Source organism: Rhodamnia argentea, chromosome 10 (assembly GCF_020921035.1).
Source record: "Rhodamnia argentea isolate NSW1041297 chromosome 10, ASM2092103v1, whole genome shotgun sequence".
Taxonomy (NCBI): Eukaryota; Viridiplantae; Streptophyta; class Magnoliopsida; order Myrtales; family Myrtaceae; genus Rhodamnia; species Rhodamnia argentea.
This window is the reverse complement of record NC_063159.1, coordinates 5,094,606-5,115,797: the sequence shown is the minus strand read 5'-3', so window position 1 is coordinate 5,115,797 and position 21,192 is coordinate 5,094,606. Positions and strand designations below refer to the sequence as shown.

General features: G+C 41.8%; 4 protein-coding genes across 6 annotated transcripts; 3 read left to right on the top strand and 1 right to left on the bottom strand.

Annotated features, from left to right (window-relative positions):
* The first annotated feature begins 1,808 nt into the window (after positions 1-1,808).
* Positions 1,809-4,776, top strand: LOC115731979 (receptor-like protein 7). Its single transcript, XM_030662643.2, has one exon. The coding sequence runs from the start codon at positions 1,828-1,830 to the stop codon at positions 4,774-4,776; it is 2,949 nt and encodes a 982-aa protein (XP_030518503.2). The 5' UTR covers positions 1,809-1,827.
* A 3,864-nt stretch (positions 4,777-8,640) lies between these two features.
* Positions 8,641-13,293, top strand: LOC115745758. Its single transcript, XM_048271524.1, has 5 exons — positions 8,641-8,690; positions 9,729-9,784; positions 10,280-10,352; positions 11,998-12,063; positions 12,716-13,293. Exons 2-5 carry the CDS (start codon positions 9,753-9,755, stop codon positions 12,800-12,802), a joined length of 258 nt encoding a protein of 85 aa, XP_048127481.1. The 5' UTR covers positions 8,641-8,690; positions 9,729-9,752; the 3' UTR covers positions 12,803-13,293.
* Positions 13,294-13,912: 619 nt separating this feature from the next.
* Positions 13,913-16,825, bottom strand: LOC115745724 (transcription factor IIIA). Of its 2 annotated transcripts, XM_048271240.1 has the most exons (7): positions 16,617-16,825; positions 16,262-16,396; positions 15,224-15,518; positions 14,889-15,124; positions 14,615-14,758; positions 14,387-14,495; positions 13,913-14,286 (listed from the first exon to the last, which is right to left on the bottom strand). In XM_048271240.1, the coding sequence occupies exons 1-7, from the start codon at positions 16,746-16,748 to the stop codon at positions 14,126-14,128; spliced, it is 1,212 nt and encodes a 403-aa protein (XP_048127197.1). In that variant the 5' UTR covers positions 16,749-16,825; the 3' UTR covers positions 13,913-14,125. The 2 variants fall into 2 exon arrangements, with proteins under 2 accessions (XP_048127197.1, XP_048127198.1); XM_048271241.1 differs by lacking the exon at positions 14,387-14,495 and having other exon boundaries at positions 13,913-14,259; positions 14,616-14,758.
* Positions 16,826-16,912: 87 nt separating this feature from the next.
* Positions 16,913-20,982, top strand: LOC115745723 (transcription factor bHLH140). 2 transcript variants are annotated; one of them, XM_030681286.2, is made up of 6 exons: positions 16,913-17,058; positions 17,179-17,297; positions 17,591-18,528; positions 18,870-19,521; positions 19,593-19,763; positions 20,521-20,982. In XM_030681286.2, exons 1-6 carry the CDS (start codon positions 17,028-17,030, stop codon positions 20,842-20,844), a joined length of 2,235 nt encoding a protein of 744 aa, XP_030537146.1. In that variant the 5' UTR covers positions 16,913-17,027; the 3' UTR covers positions 20,845-20,982. The 2 variants fall into 2 exon arrangements, with proteins under 2 accessions (XP_030537146.1, XP_030537147.1); XM_030681287.2 differs by lacking the exon at positions 19,593-19,763.
* The last annotated feature ends 210 nt before the right edge of the window (positions 20,983-21,192 follow it).

Here is a 21,192-nt window from a genome sequence, read left to right as displayed (position 1 = left end):
TGACAAATCTGGACTCATCCAAATTCATCACTTATGTCTTTGCGATCCGAAATTTTTTCAACTGGAATTCAATAATAATTCTTCCTTTTATTGAATTTGGGCAATTTACTGATTCTAAATTTCCAAGACGTCACAATGGTCCTTTCAATAGTATATTTGTAATATTATTCATCAAATTTCAAATAACGATATGGTTTTCCATTAGTAGGTTTGTGGATAGTAAGATTGCTATTTCATTGATAACTTATAAACAGTTATGCATCCCCTTGTAAAATATAAGAATGAGCGTTAGTGTAATATCGGTTTTGTGGATGATAAAACTATTATTTCATCTTTAAATGTTACTCATGGGACCATTTGTAAAATCTAAAAGCAAGTGGCAATATACCGCTTAGTTTGTCAATGGTAAAATTATTATTTCATCACTAATTACAAATGGGTATCCAGATTAAAAATCTATGGATCACTTTCTATTTAATATCGACGTTATGGAATTACGGTCCACAGAAAATAAATTCATTTTTATTCGTCAACGCACTTTTTATAAATCATCGACCAGGGGAGCACCACTGAAACGACAATTTTGCATTCTCTAGTCAAGTCAACTAACAGCTATCTGTACTTTCGTCGTTAGGCTGGATTGGAGTCAAGTTCAATGTTTTTCCTCTCCATAATTGTCGATTGTCGGAAAGTCCTTCATTCTGAAACATCCTTCACGTTCGGATAAAATAAAGATTCCTCCAAGCATGTACCCGCCAAACTGGACCAAAGGTGCAATCTTCCCAGCTCTAGGAAGGTGCATGGAAATTTTGGGTGTGAAAATTTCAGCCCCGAAAGGTTTTCAAATCCCTGCTCTGTTCATGGGGTTGAAGTTGGACTTGATTGACTGGTACACTTCATCATTGATCTGAGTCGTCTGACTAGTGACTGACTGCTGACTTCAAGTCAACAATAACGTTGAAAGAAAAATACGGTCTGCTAATTTCACTTGGCTGCAATAACATTTTGTAAGTTCTGTGGAAATGCCAAATCCTAGATGATCTTCGTCTGTCATGGACTAGTTCCATCTGGTAGCATATGATCTAACTGCAATGAAGATGCAAGTTTTAAGCAATCCAAAACCAAAATTACGAATAGCGGCTGAAAGCGATATCGAGAAATAAAATCAGGCATCTCACCAATTTCATTGGTCTGGTAAGATTTCCCTAAATATGTTTTTGAAATTGAGTTTTTGAGTTTGATTAGTCTTGGGATGGCATTAACAATGGTAAAAACAAGGGATGACTGCACTGAAAATCTTAAATTTGTTAAGAAAGTGCAATTGATCTCTAAGACTTTCAAAATATGCAATCAAATCTTAAAACTTTTTGAAGATCAGTCAAAATGTAACATGAAAGTGAGTCCAGAGAGCTCCATCTTTGAGTGCCTCGTTTTCCCAATTGGGGACATTAATGAACTTTGTTGAAACAGAATGGGAGCCAAATGAATACCTCTTCTCTAGAAGGGAACTTGAACTGTGGAAAGCAGGGAATGATATCAAAGGGAAAGAGATGCTGATGTTTCTTCTTCCTCATCACTTCTTCATGAACACTGGCCGCCACTGGCTCAACCAAGTGATTTGATGAATGCGCCCATTCCCAAGTCAAGTAAACGTTAGATAGTCCCACGTAGGAACCAAAAAATTAATGATAGGACGTCATAAGAATTTTAGACCAAACACAGCTGGATAAGAATCTCATACAAGGAAGTTCATGTTCGTCTGCCTTCCATTAGGAACACAACTCCTCCTTGCATGTGTGTTGCACTCACAAACTCTGCTTGAAACAAATGAGGATTTGGCTCCTCCTATGGCTGGTCTTACTACTCGCACATACCAACCCCTTCAGCATAGGCACGGCTTTGGTCTCGGGGCAGTGTCTTGGCGATCAGAAATCGCTGCTGCTGGAATTGAAGAATAGCCTCAACTTCTCTGCTTCTTTGTCCAGGAAACTGATCAAATGGAATCCAAGCAATGATTCTTGGGACGGCGTGACCTGCAAAGGTGGCCAAGTCACGGGTCTTGATCTGAGCAACGAGGGCATCACTGGTGGACTTGACGATTCATCGAGTCTTTTCAGACTCAATCATCTTCAGAGGCTGAATTTGGCTTACAACAGCTTCCAGTCTTTGGAGATTCCATCTGGGTTCGGCAATCTCACCGATTTGGTCTACCTGAATCTTTCAAATGCCGGGTTCACAGGACAGGTTCCAATTGGAATATCACGTTTGACAAGGTTGGTCACTCTTGATGTATCCCTGTTTTATTTTCTTGGGCTCTCTTCACTGAAACTCGAGAATCCGAATCTAAAGATGTTTGTTGCGACTCTTAGTGAGCTGAGAGAGTTGTACCTTGATGGAGTGAACGTGTCTGCTACAGGCAATGATTTGTGCAATGCCTTGTCTTCTTCGCTCCCGAAGCTTCAAGTGTTGAGCATGATGGCTTGCTATTTATCAGGTCCCATTGACTCTTGCTCTTCCCTCGTGGATCTTCGTTCTCTGTCGGTGATTAACCTGGGCAACAATAATCTGTCTACCACTGTCCCGGAGTTCTTTTCCCACTTCCACAATTTAACTACTCTGCAACTCAGTAATTGTGGTCTGCAGGGAGAATTTCCTCAAAACATCTTCCAGATGAAAACACTTCAGACCCTTGATCTGTCAGTCAACGAACTCCTTCAGGGTCCTTTGTCCGGACTTCCAGAGAATGGTTCTCTTCAGAGACTGGTTCTTAGTTTCACGAATATTTCCAGGAGGCTCCCAGAATCAATTGGTAATCTCAGAAATCTGTCAAGAATAGAATTGGTTAATTGCAGCTTTGATGGAAATATCCCAAGCTCTTTCACCAATCTTTCCCAACTGGCTTATTTGGACTTCTCATTCAACAATTTTACTGGTTCAATTCCATCACTCAGCAAATCCAAGAATCTGACACAAATCACTTTGTCCCACAACAATCTAACTGGTCAGATTAATTCAACCCAATGGGAATATCTCTCAAGTCTTCTTGTTCTCGACCTGCGATTCAATTTACTTGAAGGAAATATCCCTTCATCTCTGTTTACACTTCCATCAATTCAGAAGCTTCAACTTTCCAACAACCAATTTTATGGTCAAGTGAAGGGATCTTTTAATGCTACATTGCACAAGCTGGACACACTTGATTTGAGCAACAACAACATAGGAGGAGAACTACCGATGTCTATATGGGAACACCAAGGGCTCAAGTACCTCTCACTTTCTTCCAATAATTTCAGCGGCTCATTCCCCATTAATTTGGTTCAGCATCTGAGAAATCTTTCGTATTTGGATCTTTCCTACAATGGTTTTATCATTAGTGCCGCAAATACTGCTTCCCAGGCGTCTTCCTTCCCTAACATTAGAACTTTAAAGTTGGCTTCTTGCCATCTGAGGACTTTACCTGAGTTTCTGGCTGGGCAACGCCAATTGATATATCTGGACCTCTCAGTCAATCAAATTCAGGGCAAGATACCAAAATGGATATGGGAGCTTGAAAATCTTCTGTATCTCAATCTTTCGTCCAATTTGCTGGACGATATTGAAACACCGTTACCTAATCTTACTTCTACTCTCACAGTTCTTGACCTCCAGAAGAACAGACTCTGTGGACAAACGTTGCCGCTGCCGCCATTTGCCACACACATGGACTTCTCGAGTAACAAATTCACTTTAGTGATCCCACCTGATATTGGTACGGGCCTTTCTGAGGCAATATTCTTCTCCCTTTCCAATAACAATATCCAGGGGTTTATCCCAAAATCAATTTGCAAAGCTTATTTTCTTGAGGTGCTCGACCTATCTCATAATAATTTGAGTGGAAATATTCCTGATTGCTTAGTGATGGAGTCTCTCAAGGTATTAAATCTGCGAAATAATGCCTTGGACGGTAGCATTATCAATTTCCCTGAAACATGTGGTCTGAAGACTTTGGATATCAGCGGTAATCGGTTACAAGGGAAGTTCCCAAAGACAATGGCAAATTGCACGACTCTGGAGGTTTTAGATGTCGGAGACAACCAGATAGATGACGTGTTTCCATGCCAATTGAAGAGCATCCCAAGTCTACACGTCCTTGTTTTACGATCCAACAAATTCCATGGAGGGGTTGGATGTCCAGGGACTGATGGCACTTGGAAGATGCTTCAAATTTTAGACATATCTTCCAACAATTTCAGTGGCACTGTGCCTGCTCAATGGCTCGCAAATTGGGAGGCTATGAAGGCTAATGTAGACTTTAATCACATCCAATATCCTTTTCTTCGCTTGACGGGACTTTATTATCAGGACTCAGTAAGCGTTACCATCAAAGGTCTGCAAGTGGAGCTGGTGAAGATTTTGACTCTTTTCACTTCAATCGACTTCTCATGCAACAATTTAGATGGTCCAATACCTGAAACTCTGGGGGCTCTCAAAGCGCTTTATGTCCTCAACTTATCAAACAATGGATTCTCAGGGCCAATTCCTCCATCCCTAGGGCACCTGCAACAACTTGAGTCCTTGGACCTTTCAAGGAACGACCTCAATGGGACGATCCCCACACAGCTTTCGGACCTGAATTTTCTTTCCGCCCTGAACCTCTCGTACAATAAGCTTGTGGGAAGCATCCCGGCAGTGGAACAATTTCTCACCTTTTCAGCAAGTTCCTTCAAAGGCAACAGTGGATTGTGCGGACAGCCGCTGGGAACAAAATGCCCTAATAATACGAACGGCACAGAATGATCTAATGGTGACGATGGCGATGACGATGACAGCGAGAAGAAGTGGTTTTACCTGGGCATACCGCTTGGATTCGTCGTTGGCTTCTGGGCATTTTGTGGACCGTTGGCGTTTATCAAATCTTGGAGGTTGGCTTATTACCAATTCTGGGATAAAGTGCTGTTCAGACACTCACGTCCATGAAGAATTCCACGGAGGTTCGTTTTTAAACTTGACAAATTGCATTTTCCTTTGTTCTTCCCTTCATAGTTCTTCATCACCAAAGACAGGTTCTGCATGTTGATCAACAGAAATCGTGCAATTTGCTAGTTAATTGTCAAGTATATTGACTTGATCTTGCAACAATATTTGCGACTTATGTCCATCAATGTTCTAGTTACTTAATAACCACGTCATCTATTTACGACTCAAAATTAAATCATAACGTGATAAGAGGTAATCTACTATGAGGCCTGTGGATGGTAAAATTTCATTTCATTGGTAACTTACAAATAATCATAACAACAAGTGCTAATCTACTATTAAATTTGTGGATAATGAATTTGCTATTTCATTAATTACTCACCACAGGAAGTTACGTGCCCACTTGTAAAATCTAAAACAAGTAGTGATGTACTAATGTGTTTGTCGATGTTGACGTAAAATTGTTATTTCATGGCTACCTTACAAGCACTTGCGTGCCCAATTTTGAAATCTAAAAACAATCTCCCATTGGGTTTGTGGATGGTAAAATTGTAATTTCATTAATAACTTACGAATAATTAGGGGCCACTTGTAAAAACTAAGACATGTGGTAATTTACTACTGGGTTTGTGGATGGTGGGATTTTAATTTCATTGGTAACTTACAAAAACTCACACGTCCACTTATAAAATCTGAAAACATGTGGCAATCTATTATTCAATTTCGTGGATGGTAAAATTGTTATTCCATTGAAAACTTAGAAACAGCTACGCGCCTACTTGTAAAAAGTCAAATAAGTAGTAATATACAACTAAGTCACGTGGTAAAATTTTTACTTCTTTATGACTTGAACGCTTATACACCCACTTGTAAGTGGTAATCTATTATTGGGTTTTCCGAATGGAAACGTTGTTATTTCATTGATAACTTACACAGACTTAGTGCCTGCTTGCAAATCTAATGTGGGAATTTACTGTTTGATTTCTTTTTTTTTTGGGTCGAACCACTGTTCAGTTTGTCAACGGTAAATTGTTACTTTGTTAGTGATTTATAACTAGTTGATTAGACTGAAAAATTACCGATCACTGTTTACTTCTCGTTGATATTTTACATTTGCCACTGATATAATGTATTTACCACACACCGAACAACTTCCGTTTTTGCTGTAAACGCTTTTGCTTGATCCCCGTCCATCTCGCCATTTGCTTCCGTGGTCTCGGGCCCCTCAGCTCGAATTGCTCAGTCAAGTAGCTCGAGACGAAGGATACTTCATTCATTAGTTCCCAAAATTTAAACAAGGATGTTCACGGAGCAAACTAGATTCCAGGTCGAGCAACCCCATTAGAGGGGAGAGTTTTCCTACGATGAGTTTTAGCAATCCAGTCGGCTACTTGATTTGCTTCTCGCCCGGAGTGGGCCATCGTCATGTTTTTTAATTGGACCAACATTCTTCTGCTGCAACGGTCAATAATTGCCCCTATAATGTGACCTGCCCACAAATTGATAGGCTCTCACTTTCAATTCTCACCTCCAGATCATCTCCTTCGTTCAGACCAAAGTACAGTGTGCCAGGCGAGAGAAACCTTCTCTAAAAGCTGGGGCTTCCACCATTTTCGGACGACGATGCACTGACGGATTTTGCAAACCCAGGGGCTATGATTCCCTTTGAATTGCCGCATAAACTAGCATTCGCTCCTCCCGATTTGAAGAAAGATCCGTCCACATTCAGCTTAAAGGAGCCTCTAGAATTAGGTTCGGGTCCGGTTTCCTATTTCGGAGTCTAAAGGCATACCTTGATTTCCAACCCTCCCACAATATGCTTGCAATTATTTCACAAGGAGATGGGTCATCGTTTCTCTCCATGATTTTCAATACCCATTGTTCAATTCTTGTGATCTCTTAGGGTGCGTATGGTAAAACTTCCGGAAGTGAATTTCTACTCCATAAGTACTTTAGAAGCAGAAATCCGTTTGATAAAAAAATTTACTTCTGAAAAAAATTTTCATTACGCCATCACCCTCTTTTCGACAATACCCGTCTCCACCGACATCCACTGTCACTCACCATTTACCACCACCATGCTCGACCACTGCCATTCATTGCCCCGAGCCGCAAACCATCGGCCACTGCACATCGCTAACCTCCACCGACCGCCGCTCGCGACCACCACCAACCGCCAATCATCACTCGCCGCCCCCCACCACAAACCTCCACAGGTTGCCTCCCACTGCCATCCACCAACCGCCCCCTTGCCGCCAACCATCACCCATCGTCGACCTCCGTCAACAACAACCAACCACTGTCGACCTCTGCCCGCCACCACCCTTTACTTGCTGCGTGTGTCGCCCCTTGCCGCCAACCATCGCCAACCGGCGTCAACCATCGACCACCGTGCCACTTGGTGTCGTAGTCTACCACCGACCTTCTCCGACCGCCGGAGTAAAAAATAAATAATAATTATTTATTTTTAAAAAGTAAATAATATATTTTAATAATGAAATTATTTTTCAAAGAAATTTAAAAATTTTAAAAATAAAGTAAAATTTTTTTGGCTGCCAACAATAATTTTTCATAGAATATTTTATGTTAATAATATTACAAGAGTATAAATTTTCAATCGTTACCAAATGTATTTTTCTAATTATAAATCAATTTCTAGAACAAAAGTAAAAAATTTTAAATTGTTACCAAATAAATTTATCTGATTAGAAAAAAAAAAAAAACCCTGCTCACTGGTGCACCGATGGGTCCACCAGCTAGCCAGTTATCTTCCCAGACATTGATTTTCCTCTGGTTACCCACTGACCAGCATATGTATGGAAATATCACTTCTCTACCCATTAGTAAACTCTGCCAAGTGCCAACCCCCCATGACAATATCGAACCTTTCCCTGCCGTCCAAACACTCCCTCCTAGGAAATAGATTCCTCTGATTGACTGGCTCCATAAAGCTGATGAGGATTGTATGAGTCTATGTCCTTGCTTTCCTAATATCGCTTTGTTAAACATAATGAGGTCTTTAAAGCCTAAACCTCCTTGCTCTTTTCCTTTTCTGAAGAGTTTCCCATCTCATTTGATGAATATCCGTTTTCGATTCATTAGGAGGCTACTCTTTGCTCGATGCCTTTGCAAACTGAAATTGGGATTGTTGACCCCTTATTTTGTCAGTCATATAATTTATTTATAAAATATAAAATGCCCAAAATAGTATAGGCAATAGGGAAACAGACAAAAATTGGCTAAAATGGCAATTCCCAAAATAAAACAAAAGGAAAAGGAAACTAGAAAAGAAAGGGAGAGAGAACACGCGGGCCGGCCCGTGAGCAACTTCCCTCTTCCCTGATCGGCCCGGCCCACTCTCCCTTTTTTCCTGACCCGGTCCGGCCCATTCCTACACCTTTCTTCGGTCCCAAGACTCCCCACCAACCTGGGCAACCCAGAAGGGGCGACTCAAACAGAGAGAGAGAGGAGGGGAACAGACGACGGACGGAGACAGGACGGAGAGAAGGAGGGCGACGGAAACAGTGAGCAAGAAAGGAGAGCTTCGGAGACACGACCGCGGCTCGTCGACCTTCGACCGGCGACGCCGTCGTTCCTGCATCTTCCCACTCCCGGATCTCGACACCTCGGGTGAGTCTTAGTTCGCTTCGGCCCAAACTCTTTGTTCCCGAGGATCTCGGCGCGGGTCGTGGAATGGGTGGCCGCGGCTCGAATCGTCTCAGGCCCGCCCTCCGTTCGCCGTTCCCGAGCCGAGCAGCCCCACCCCTCCGCAGTGTTTAAGCGCCCTTTTTGCTCTTTCCCTGTTGCGGTCCGTAACACGGGGGGGGAGAGAAACCGAGCCTCTCTTTATCGTTTTATCGCACGTTTGTGTCCGATTTGTTCGTCTCCTTTGATGTCGGATCGTCGCTGGATGTTTGTTGGAATCGGGATTCGATTTTAGCATACGTAATGTTTAGTATCGTCCCCTACCCATTTGATGATATACCTGAGTTAGACTTGTGTTGATCCCTTTCGATCCTCAGTCTCCCCCTAGCAATTTTGGGTTTTTGTTATCGTTTCTGTGATCTCCAGTCCCCATTTTGTTTGTCGTTTATTTTTTATGTCCGTTTGGTTTGTGGCCGGAGGATGAGGACGACGACGACGACGATGTCCCGGCGCAGCCACGACCAGAGCTTTATATGGGCTAGAAAATAAATTCAAACCTCCTATTTTATTAAATTCAGCTTTATAACTATTTTGTAGCCTCTAGAAGACTTTTGTGTTGCACCGACACATGAAAAGGAATTTAGTTAATGTTTTCATTAGCTGCATAGAGTTTACAGATTTTCACTCTGATTTATGATCATGAAACCCTGAGCAGCTCAAGGTGGTCTCTGGCTTTACTCTTTCCTATTCATGACTCATGGTCGTGCTTGCTGGTTAGAGCAGCAGCGCTCTTGTTTCTTCAAGAGTGTGGATGTTATGCTCCCAGGTATATATGGAAACCGCCCTTGAAGCTGCGGTTCCAGAACCGGCTGGGGAAACTGGTTCTCCCAGGTTTGGTTCCAGGTTCTAGTCCTGGAACTGACCTACCCGGGCCATATGCAACCACGAGAAGTGAATTGATGCTTTTTTTAGCGTGACAGAGCTACACATAATTGTGCAATTACTATAGTCTATTGTTTTGCTATGTAGTGACTTAATCAAATTGATCAAATAAAGAATAACTATTTCACAATTCCCTTCTATAATCATATTTGTCATTGCAGTTGTAGACGTCTGGTTCTCTGTAGAGTTCCAGCCTCCAGGGAAGCAAAATGGATGCCAAGTATTCTGGAGAAATGTTGAAGTAATTTTCTCGAACTAAACTTTTCAATATTCCTTTTTCGTGAATGTGAAAGGAGTAAGAATGTGTATCCTTCATTCGTTTTACTTTGGTCAAACGATTTCATTGCAGTTCTATTTACTCATTTGCTTTTAGGATCCGGAGGAATTACCTACAAACTTCTCTTGTTTGTTGTGTTTCTGATTTGCTGAGCGGACAGCTAAAACAAAGAACTATTTGTTCCAACATTTTGAACTTTTGATGGTAGCTGTTCTACTATTCAAATTTAAATGTGTGGATGCAAATATGTAGTCTTAACCCATGGCTACTTTCTCACATAAAAGGAAAAGATTATTTGATTCTGAGCTAGAGCGACATAGCATTAGACTTGATGTGGCTGTATCAATTTCAAACAGTCTTTAGCAGTTGCTGTTGTTTGGGAGGATGCGTTTATGGGCTGCTTGGTGTTGAGGGCTTTCGAACATTCTTGATATACTTAATTTAATTTTTGTTGAGCAGGCATTTGGAGAAGCAAAACGAGTTGCTGATGGATGCCTACAGATCAATGTCACATGAACTACACAAGCTGCAGGTATTTCACCTAATTCAAGCGCCATAATTATAATTGAAATTTATTCTGCAAATTATGATAGTTCTCCAATTTAGGATATCTGCTTGAAAACGTAGGGAATGTTGGGCTATTGCTTTAATGGTTGTCTTTGTTCTGATGGATATGTGCTTTTAAAAAAATAGTTAAATAGTTAAATCATTCGATCTCGAGGAGCTCATAATCTATAACAAAATGTGCTAATTTTCTTCTAGGATCTTTCAATGACAAGATATACAACTTTTCAAAAGACCCCAAAGAGTACTGATACATCAAATCTAAGTTACTTATCACAATCATGATCTCTCCAGTTTCGAGTTACATCCTCTTGGTCAAATGGAGGTTAAAAACCTGGGAACTGACCTGCAAATCAGCTCAAGCACATAGTTTAACGCAGTTTGTGGAGGACATCTTATAGGATAGTCAACTGTTGGAATGGAATACGGGAATTGGAAATGACTGATACTACTAATTGGATGTAGAGCAACCTTTTTCATAATTGCTTGGAGTGATCTAAGCTCCAGAGTTTTGAATCAGTTGGGTAGGTAATGGAACCACATAACTAACATTTCCTATGCCTTGCCAGATCTATAGTGAAAAAGAAAGTTCTAAGTGCCCCATAAACTGACTGATCTCGTTGCCTTGGTCACATTGTTACTTGAGTGGTCATTGTAGATGGCCATTTAAAGGACAAAAACACAAATGCTGGTCTGTAGAAAGCTCTACATTGAGAACCAATGGCACCCCTGAGGAGCATCCTCGATCCATTGCTACCAGCTATGGGTGGCTACCTAGGCACCATCAACCTCAATCAGAACAGAAGACGCTCAACCACGAAAAAAAAGGGTTGACAACCAAGACAATCATAAACTGCCATAGAGCCGAAATATACCGGTGCATATATGTTAATGTATATTTGGAAGGAATATTTTAGGGTTTCCAGTTGAGATTTTTGGCTAGAAAAGCTCAGAGATTGATCGGAATGAGCTTGTGAATCACTGTAGGTGCTGTTATTATCTTATCATCAGAATGCTGACCATTGACCCACCAGAGTAAAGTGCAGACTAGAGATGTCTATTCATCTTTTTTGTTTTTGCTCCATAGAGACATCTATCTTTAATTACAGATAGTTTGATCGAGTGACTTTTCGGATATTAATGAGTGTACAACGAATCTTTGTACTGCAAGAGACCTATTGGTTAGTGTTCTATTCCATTTGAAGGTTATTTTATTATGTCTCTTCTAAATGAGAATATCATCTTGACATTGCATGCTTTCTCTGAAATTAGGTAGACATCGTTCATCAACAATTCTCATGTTATCTTGTATACCGTAGCTCTTACTTGAATTTTACTATGATGATCCAGCGAGTTAGCTTGTCAGAGGCTGTTGGTATTTAGTATAGGGTTATGGGTTGGCAGATTTGGGGAATTGTTACCTGTGGCTCTTGAATGGGTGAAGTTTTTTCGTGTGGATGTTTTATGTTAGTCCTTGCCGAGTGCATAATAAACAAATGATTCTTGTTTGTCTGAAGGGTTATCGCGATGTTAGCTTTGTGCTGGGATGAAAGAAAATTTTGAATTACATGAATTCTCAAGTAGGTATTAAATTTTCTTGATCTTTCTTGTAGGTTGAGGAAGAAATGCTCATGCGCAAGTTTTATGAGCTCATGTCAGCACAGGGCTTCACTAAAAAGGTTTGCTCATTTGCAAGTATCTACCCTTGGGGAGATATCGCGGCCATTACTTTGTCCTATTTTTGACTGGGTTTGCACAGGATGCTTTTACAGCTTTATTTCATTTACATCCTAAAAAATATCATTTCAGATATTGAAACAATAACACAGGACATGTTTCATCTGCTTCTTCTGCTCCACTGTCCAATTCTATGTTTGCTTCCTGTTTTAGGCATGTAATTTTCTGGGTCCTGCTTCAGTGAGGATTGCAATAGCTGAAAACTTACAACATTATGTAATGAGAAATTCTTTTATTTCCCTGATGGCACTCACAATTGAGTTTCATTATTCTTCTAGAAACTAGCTAGAATGTCCTTGTTCTTGATGTTACCTTTGCAAACATCATAAGCGAACTTTGGCCAAGTGTTGCTAGTTTAGGACATGAAGAGAGATTGATATTCCCTTTAGCAGTTTACAAACAGCGAGCTGTGCTTGAATCTTGCTTCAGTCATGCGATTGTGCTTTGCATTGGCTTCCTTGGAGTCATTTCTTCTCTCCATAATGCAACATAATCAGCCCTCTACTTAGTTTCACTCCGATCTTTTTTCATGGATGTGCCCATCTAGGTTCTTTGTCGTTTTCTTGCTGTCCTAAATATTTAGCATATTTGCAGGACGGAGTCGGAAAAGATGCTTCGGGTGATAACAGAAGTGGAGAGTCAACGGCACCAGTCATTAAAGATGGAGATGAACTGCAGTGAGGACCCAGTTTAATATCGGACTCAGAGAATCAAATGCTCCATTAAGTGGAGATTATGTGACCAGTCATCTCTCTTTGCTCTAAGATTTTAACAAAAATCTTGCACAGTCATTCTTTATGGAAGGTTAGTCCAATGCCGCGGCATGAAGCTGAAGGTAATCTCTGCAAGGGGTGTTGTCGAGAATATTGTTGTATAGGGGATTCGTTGACTGGGCCTTGCTTCTGGTTCAGGCACACTACTTTCTTCTGCCTCAGTGCATGAATGCTCACTTGAAACTTGAAAGGGCTTGAATCCAAGACCAGATTCTCCTTTTACATTTACTCTTGTGACGGACAAAACTAGCTAGACATTTACTCAGTAGCTTCGAGATGATGTTTAATTGTTCCTTTTTGTAGACATGGGTTACTCTGCACTATGTAAAGGCAAAAACTAATGTATATGTTCTCTGAGTTTTGCTTCAAAGAAGAGAGCATTTTGCACCTTGGGCTTTTTGTGCTGGTGCCATGTCTCTTGTTCTATGAAAACCTTGATCCAAAAATGTAGAAAGAACAGAATCTGATCCTACAAGATGCTCCCGGCTCAGATGAGATGAGGACGAGCTGTTTGGATGGCTTCCACACGGCGAGTTTCCTCATGGATTGGTAGTCGCAACCTGATCGAAACTTGAGGAATTCGACACCCTTTTGGCGGTTAGGCGTCAAAAAAGAAAGAGCAGGAAAACTACCTCGAGCTCTTTGAAACAATCACTACTTCGGCCTACCCACCAGTGATGTGTATAAGCGTTCTTTGGAGAATTTTCAATAATGGGAGACTCCCAATGGCAGTAACGATCGCTGGGCCCATACTTAGGATTTGTCCTAACACTTAAACAAACACTTATAAGACAGATGATTTCTATAGACAACTATTAATTTTGTTTTTAAAGTCACCATAGGAGATATTGGTCATCCAACTTCCAAGCCTTCAACAATCTCAAGAAGGAAAACACCGAACAGAAATTTTCAAGTGTTCAACGATAAATATGGGACAGGTGATAAGTGACAGATCAGTATGAGACCAGTTGATTCAGTTGAATTTTACTATATTGCATGATACAGAGCTGGCAATAGCTCAAGAACAAGAATCTTTTGCTAAGGATTCACTTGCTCTCTTATCTTCACAACACAAAACCATAGCAAACTCTTATCAACTATTAACTACAACAGGAGGATGAGTGAGAATTGTCACCCTTTCCTCGGGCTACAAGGCCAAAAGCCACAGCTCCTATTACATACATTATCCTCGGCTGCTGCGGCACGCCGCCGAGAGACTCCAGCTACTAATCTAAAAGGAATTATAACACATTGGGTAGAGTAACTCTTCTTTTTCGCAGTACGGACTCGCCCGTCGAACATCTCCTCTTTCTCCCACCTCTGGGCCTTGATCGGAATTGCTCATCTGACTCCTCAAAATCACCTCGAGTGAATTTGCCACCTTTGCTAGGCCAACAAGGTCAAAAACCACAGCTCCCAAACATTATCCTCGGCTGCTGCAGAGCGTTGGCAAGTGACTCCAGCCACTAATCCGCAAGGAATTCTAACTCACTGGGTAGAGTAACTCTTTTCCGCAGTAGGGACTCGATGGTCGGACATTTCCTCTTTCTCCCGCCTCTGGGCCTCGATCGAAATTGCTCATCTGACTCCTCGAAATCACCCTGAAACAAGAAGCCAAAAGTTCCAGGTGTAAGGATCATCTATCTCTCATGTAGTAAAGCTGGATTTCAACAGCAGTAAAATGAAATTTCAATAGAGAGAATGGGGAAATGGGGCTCACTGGAGTGTAAACATGGCAACCAGTTTTCTCATGATTGTCTCTCACGTGCTTATAAGCAAACTTCTTGCCACAATTCTTATAGCCGCAAACAAATGGCCTCACTTCAAGATGAACAGCCTTCACATGCTGACGTAAATTTGATTTCTGCCAACAAGAAGAAACATCAGCTAATGTACACTCAGCAGCCACACAATGAAAGAATCAGGCTTCAAAGTTCCGAACAATTATATTCCATGCACAGCCAGAATCTACTTTATAAGTGACTGCATCTTACTGTTGAAAAAACGTGGAGACAACCCTCAACATCACATCTGAATGCTTCTGAATCAGCCGATTTTTTCTTCTCATGCGTGCGGAGATGCCGTTGGATATTCTTCCTCAACTGCTTAGTCCCACATATGTCGCAATTGACCAATTGGTGAGCCGATTGCATGTGCTCCTTCAGATAGTCAACATTGCTGAAGTATTTCATGCACTCGCAACAGAAAGCCTCCACAGTCTCCAGTTTGACTGCAGTAGTTGAAATGACGTTATTATCGAATAGCACATTAAACACCTCGTAGATATCATTCGGCTTCACCAATAGACTGTCATCATTAAGTGACTTACCATGAGAATCCTCATGCGTTCGCAACTTTGATGCAAACTTGAAAACCTTTCCACACCCAGCTTCTGGACAAACATGCTGCTTCGGACTCTTAAATTTACCAGAAGTTGATGGTAGCTCATCATTATGAATTTCATTCACGTGCCTTTTAATGTTCCCTTGATATCCAAATGACTTACTGCAACCATCAACAGGACAGCTGAAAATCTTGCCTTTATGCTGAAGAAAGTGCCGAGCCAAATGGTCTTTTCTCCTATAGCTGGCAGGGCAATCCTCTATAGAACACTTGAAAGGCCTCTGCAAACGAATTTCGCACATTGACACACAAATACAAACCATACCAAATCTCCAGACATCAATAGAAAAAGTGAACAATACTTCCAACCTCAAAATAGAACATGCGTGACCGAGGCTGACTTGATGGATCTTCTCAGGTGGTCCCCCAACCTGATACTAGTCCAATCAAGATACAAGAAAGCAGCCTCTTGCATTTTGGAGTTCTTTTCTGTGGGATCCAATGCTTCACGCCATTACCATATCATAATCAGTTTATCCTGCAAGGTCTGGATTTCAGTATAGAGAAACTCGCAGAAGACAAATGGAAAAGAACAGAGCAGCTTCATTTTTCAACTAGAAGAGAATTTTTTGATCCATAGAAAGCGTTCTGCGAAACCAGACTAAAGATATATGTTTTCTCATAGGTTCTTACATGTGATACCTTCTATTATAGGTAATAACCACTCTGCAGCGCAGAAAATCATATACATCCCAAACGACACTTCATTAGCAGTTATAGATTTGAAAACTTTAAGAGCAAAGACCACAAGCGAATGCAGTACGTCAAGACCGTGGCGAGACACCCATGACTATGTGATCAGAACCTCTCCACTCCACAAACTGTACCTCACTGTCGACCACCTCAATGACAGATATAATCTAAGCGACACTTGACTGAAATTTTTCAAGGTACTAGCTTTCATGTTGCGTTTTCAAGAACACAAGACAACTCTCTGGTGAGACAAACAGAGAGCTTGATATACCTCGAACGAATGCCCCTGCATATGCTGCTTCAAGTGCGCAGGTTTCTTGAACGTCGCCCCGCATTCTTCGCAAGTATTAGCCTTCGCACCCTCCTTCCCCTCAACCCCTTGAGCCATTGCTGCTTCCATCTCATCCTGATAAAGACCAAAGCAACACGAAAAACGAGTTCACACAACAGCTCCGATCGTGGCGGACATTCAAAAGCGAGCACATTCCGCAACGCAAAATTCGGCAGTTCTTGATCCAACTGATCAAATCGTAGCATCAGAACTCGCAACCACAACGAACCCGAGCTTCTTGCGAAGTATCGGAAGGAAACGAAGTGAAGAGAACTGAGCGAAAATAGGGAAGGACCTTGTGGTGCGATTGGATGTGAGAAGCGATGATGGACTTCTTGGACCTGCAGATTCCACAGTACTCGCAGTAGTAACGCCTTATGTCTCTAAACACAGGGCCTGCCTTCTCGCAGCTCTCTTCTTCACCCATCTCTCCCTCTCGTTGATGTTGCAGAGCTTAACCCTACCAGTTGGAGGAGATGCTCAAATCGTCTCTAGGGTTTGTGGAAGGAGCCAAATGATATATATAACAGATCGGTGTCGTTCCGGGCCTATCTTGACCGGGTCCAACCTGCGACCAGCTTGGGCCCAAATTAGGCCCGGCCCAATAAGCTTTCTCCAGAACGGAATTAGATCTGCGAACGGGAAGCTGCTTGCTTCGCGATTGTTGCTATGAGGTTTCGTTGCAGAGATTGCTGTCGCGGTGGACATGGAGGTTGACGACGGTTCGGAAGCACGAGGTAACGAGAAGCTCTCGAGTCGAGTCTCCCAACTTTTTTTCATTCGAGATGTTCGAGGGTTTCTGAGCTCTTAACACCTTTGAAATTTTTACCTTTTGGTGTCTGTCCTGTGTTCGGAAGTGGAAATGAAGGGGAAGCAATCGGTGGTGATGCTGGTGGGAGCCCCTGGTAGTGGCAAGTCCACCTTCTGCGACGCCGTCATTGGCGCTTCTCGAAGAACCTGGGTCCGCATTTGTCAGGTCTGTATCTCTCACACCCCATTCGTTTGATGAAATGCTTCACTGGCCTAGCTCTTTATTTTAGCGATGGAAAGATTAGCCTTTCCCTTTTTCGTGCGCTTGTGGTGTTTTTGCTTAAGTGTGTTTGTTCTTGTACCGTTCCTACAGTCTTTGTAAACGGCTATTGAGTGAACACGGTTTTTTTTATCATCGCTTATAATGTCTAAAGGTTCTTGTTCAATAGTGAGATCAGAATGTCGTAGGCTTTTGTGGTAGATGGTTGATTGCATTACTCCGCTACTTGTTCTTTGCAGGACACGATTGGAAATGGTAAAGCTGGGACAAAGGCTCAGTGCATCAAGAGTGCTTTGAGTGCGTTGAATGAGGGTAAGAGCGTCTTCATCGACAGATGCAATCTAGACAGGGAACAGCGTGCGGAGTTCCTGAAACTCGGCTCTGCCCAAATTGATGTGCATGCCGTGGTGCTTGATCTGCCTACTCAGCTTTGTATTTCTCGATCTGTCAAGCGGACAGGGCATGAAGGGAACTTGCAAGGTGGAAAAGCTGCTGCTGTTGTGAATAGAATGCTACAGAAGAAAGAATCGCCTAAGCTGATTGAAGGGTTTTCTCGGATTACATTTTGCCATAATGATGCTGAAGTTCAGGCTGCTATGGGTACATATAGTGGTCTTGGTCCATCGGACAGTCTTCTACCAGGCTGTTTCGGCCAGAAAAGCCAAGATGCGAAAGTTCAAGTGGGAATCATGAAGTTCCTAAAGAAAGCAGAGGGGCCTTCTCCCGTTGTTTCCAAGGTCAATAGCGACCAGTCTGTTGCATCAATTGGGAGCTCAGAGAAGAAAGGCGCTTCCTTGGAAAGAGAAGAAATGCCTGTTCTTCCGAATGCTCCTCAGAAAGAAGAAAGCAAGGGCAAAGATAATGCAGTCCAAGCCATAGATAAGGATGTTCCTACACTAGCATTTCCTTCTATTTCAACAGCCGATTTCCAGTTTAACCTCGAAAAGGCCTCTGATATCATTGTTGAGACGGTTGAGGAATTTCTGCCTAAGCTTGGAAATGCCAGACTTGTTCTAGTGGACTTGACTTATGAATCGAAAATCTTGTCTTTGGTTCGAGCTAAAGCTGCCAAGAAGAGCATTGACTCAAGCAAGTTCTTCACATTCGTAGGCAATATAATTGAGCTCTCTACAAAACGAGCTTTACACTGCAATGTCATAGCTAATGCTGCCAATTGGTAAGACTTCTGGAATAGAAATCATTCATGTGATCAAGTAGAAACCAATGTTTTTTCTATTTCAAATAGATAGCGGGATGCTGTACCATAGGAATTTTGTGGAGTAATGCATGAGGGATATCCTTTAGGGTTCAGCTCATAACTTCTCATTGTGATTGGGTCAATTATTGTTTCCAAGATCATTATGCATAAAAATTTCAAAGGGAAACATAAGGAATGCATTTGGTTTTGTGACCTTCTCACTTATTTCTTTCACTTTTACAGGGTAAAAGAATTGCATCGTTTTATTTCCAATTTTAATAGCACTTCATGAGTATTGACCAGAACAAAATATTGTGTAGGCGATTAAGACCTGGAGGCGGAGGCGTCAATGCTGCTATCTTTAAGGCTGCAGGTGCGGACTTGGAAATGGCAACAAATGATAGAGCTAAGTCACTTGTCCCTGGCAGTGCTGTGGTTGTTCCTCTTCCTTCAACTTGTCCACTGTACAACAGGGAAGGGATAACGCATGTCATCCATGTCCTTGGGCCAAATATGAACCCACAAAGACCAAATTGTCTGAATAATGATTATAACAAAGGCTGCATGGTTCTCCGTCAAGCATATACATCACTCTTCGAAGGATTCTTGTCTATATTGAAGATACAGGAAACATCAGTTACAAAAAGGCACGAAGAGTTGTTGCATCACTCTGGACGTGGTCCTGATAAGAGTGTTGGAAATGGTGATTTAAAGAATAAGAGAGATGATGTCGATGCTTCTGATAGCAGCAAAAAGAGTAGAGGATCTGGAAATGAAGTTGAGATTGACAGCACACGTCCAAGAACTGGAAATTCAGATTCAGGTATCCAAACTACTGATAGAGGAATGACAAAAGCATGGGGCTCTTGGGCCCAGGCTTTCTATCATATTGCCATGCATCCAGAAAGACAAAAGGATGACGTTTTGGAAATACTAGAGGATGTTGTTGTGTTAAATGACCTTTATCCTAAGGTAAATACTGACTTCTTTATTGCATTCTCTTGGTTGGCGATTATAATTTATTTAAGATTTTCTTTGAATAGGCACAGAAGCACATTCTCATCTTGGCACGAGCTAGAGGTCTTGATTGCCTGGCAGATGTGCATGAAGTACACCTTGAATTGTTGAGGAGAATGCATGACATTGGCTTGAAGTGGGTTGAGAAGTTCTTGCATGAAGATTCTCAATTAGTTTTCCGTCTTGGATATCACTCGGTATGCCGCAACCTTTCTATCTAGGGCTTTTGGTGCAAATGTCTTGCCACTTGATGCGGGCGCTCACACCCTGGGATGCGCATGCACCTAAACGCTAGCAGAAATGTCAATCTGGTGCACCTTATGTTCAGTTCCTTGTTGCCCCAAATTTTACAATATGAGCTCCTTTCAAATTTTCTCATATAACAAAATCTAAAAGAAGTGCAATGGTAATGACAATGCATTTTTTTGTAGTTTGCTGGAGGTATGTAGTGTACTGGCAGACCTTTCTGCCAGAATACCGAAATCAGTTATTAAGAACTTGGGCTTGGCTTTGTTGGGAAACTATTGAGAAACATTCTGCTACCTGTCATTACTATCTGTTTCGATAGTGCCATAATCTCCTTTGGCTGCAAACAAAATTTTGGTAGAAAGACTATCAATGGTAATGTTGCCAATGCTTATTTCAAAATGTCACTGCAAGTAAGTCAGATGAGTGTCGTTGCCTCTGGCTTTTATCACTGAGATTAAGTCTTCAGCCTTGCTGTACCTCTATTCATAATGGAACACTGAGCAACCAAACTTGTCTTGCCTCCATCCTCCACTGCGGCTAGCAATTGTTGATGTTGGCGAAAGACCTACTACTATGAACAACTGACAATTGTCTCAATTCTGCATCCACCAGCATGTACATTGTGTACTTCAGATTGTCTTCAGCATTAAATTAAAATTCTGGGATGAAACCTCGAAAGGGAAATTAACATACTTTCTCTTGCAGGCACCCTCGATGAGACAACTTCACCTCCATGTTGTCAGCCAAGATTTTAATTCAGTTCATCTCAAGAATAAGAAGCATTGGAACTCATTTAACACAGCTTTCTTCCGCGACTCAGTGGACGTCATAGAGGAGGTGAATAAGAATGGGAAAGCAATGATGAAGGATGATAAGAGTCTACTTTCTATGGAGTTACGTTGCCACAGATGTAGAAGTGCACATCCGAACATTCCCCGGTTGAAATCACATATTCGGAATTGCCAGGTCCCTTTTCCAGCTTTTTTGCTTCAAAGTGGTCGTCTTGTACGTGCACTGGATAGTAATTAAACCCTAGTCTGTAGGACATTGTCCTCGAAATTTTGTTGTACATAGCGGCGGCTTTCACCTTCCCATAGCGCCAATTGATCAATGTTGATTTACTTTTGGGTGTTTGGCGGGCAAGATAATGTGATAGAAGGTTCTCTACACTGATTATGCTTCCTATTACCGTGGAATCCGTACTCAATGACCAGAAGTGACATAATTGTTGAAATCACAAGTATCACGATGCTGATTTCTTTCCGCTTGAGAAGCTATAACAGCAAATAGAACCATGCCTCTAATTAGCTGCCTCTGCATCATGGTTTACAGATTCTACAGGTTGATCAGGCAGGGAGCCCACAACTGCATGCAAAT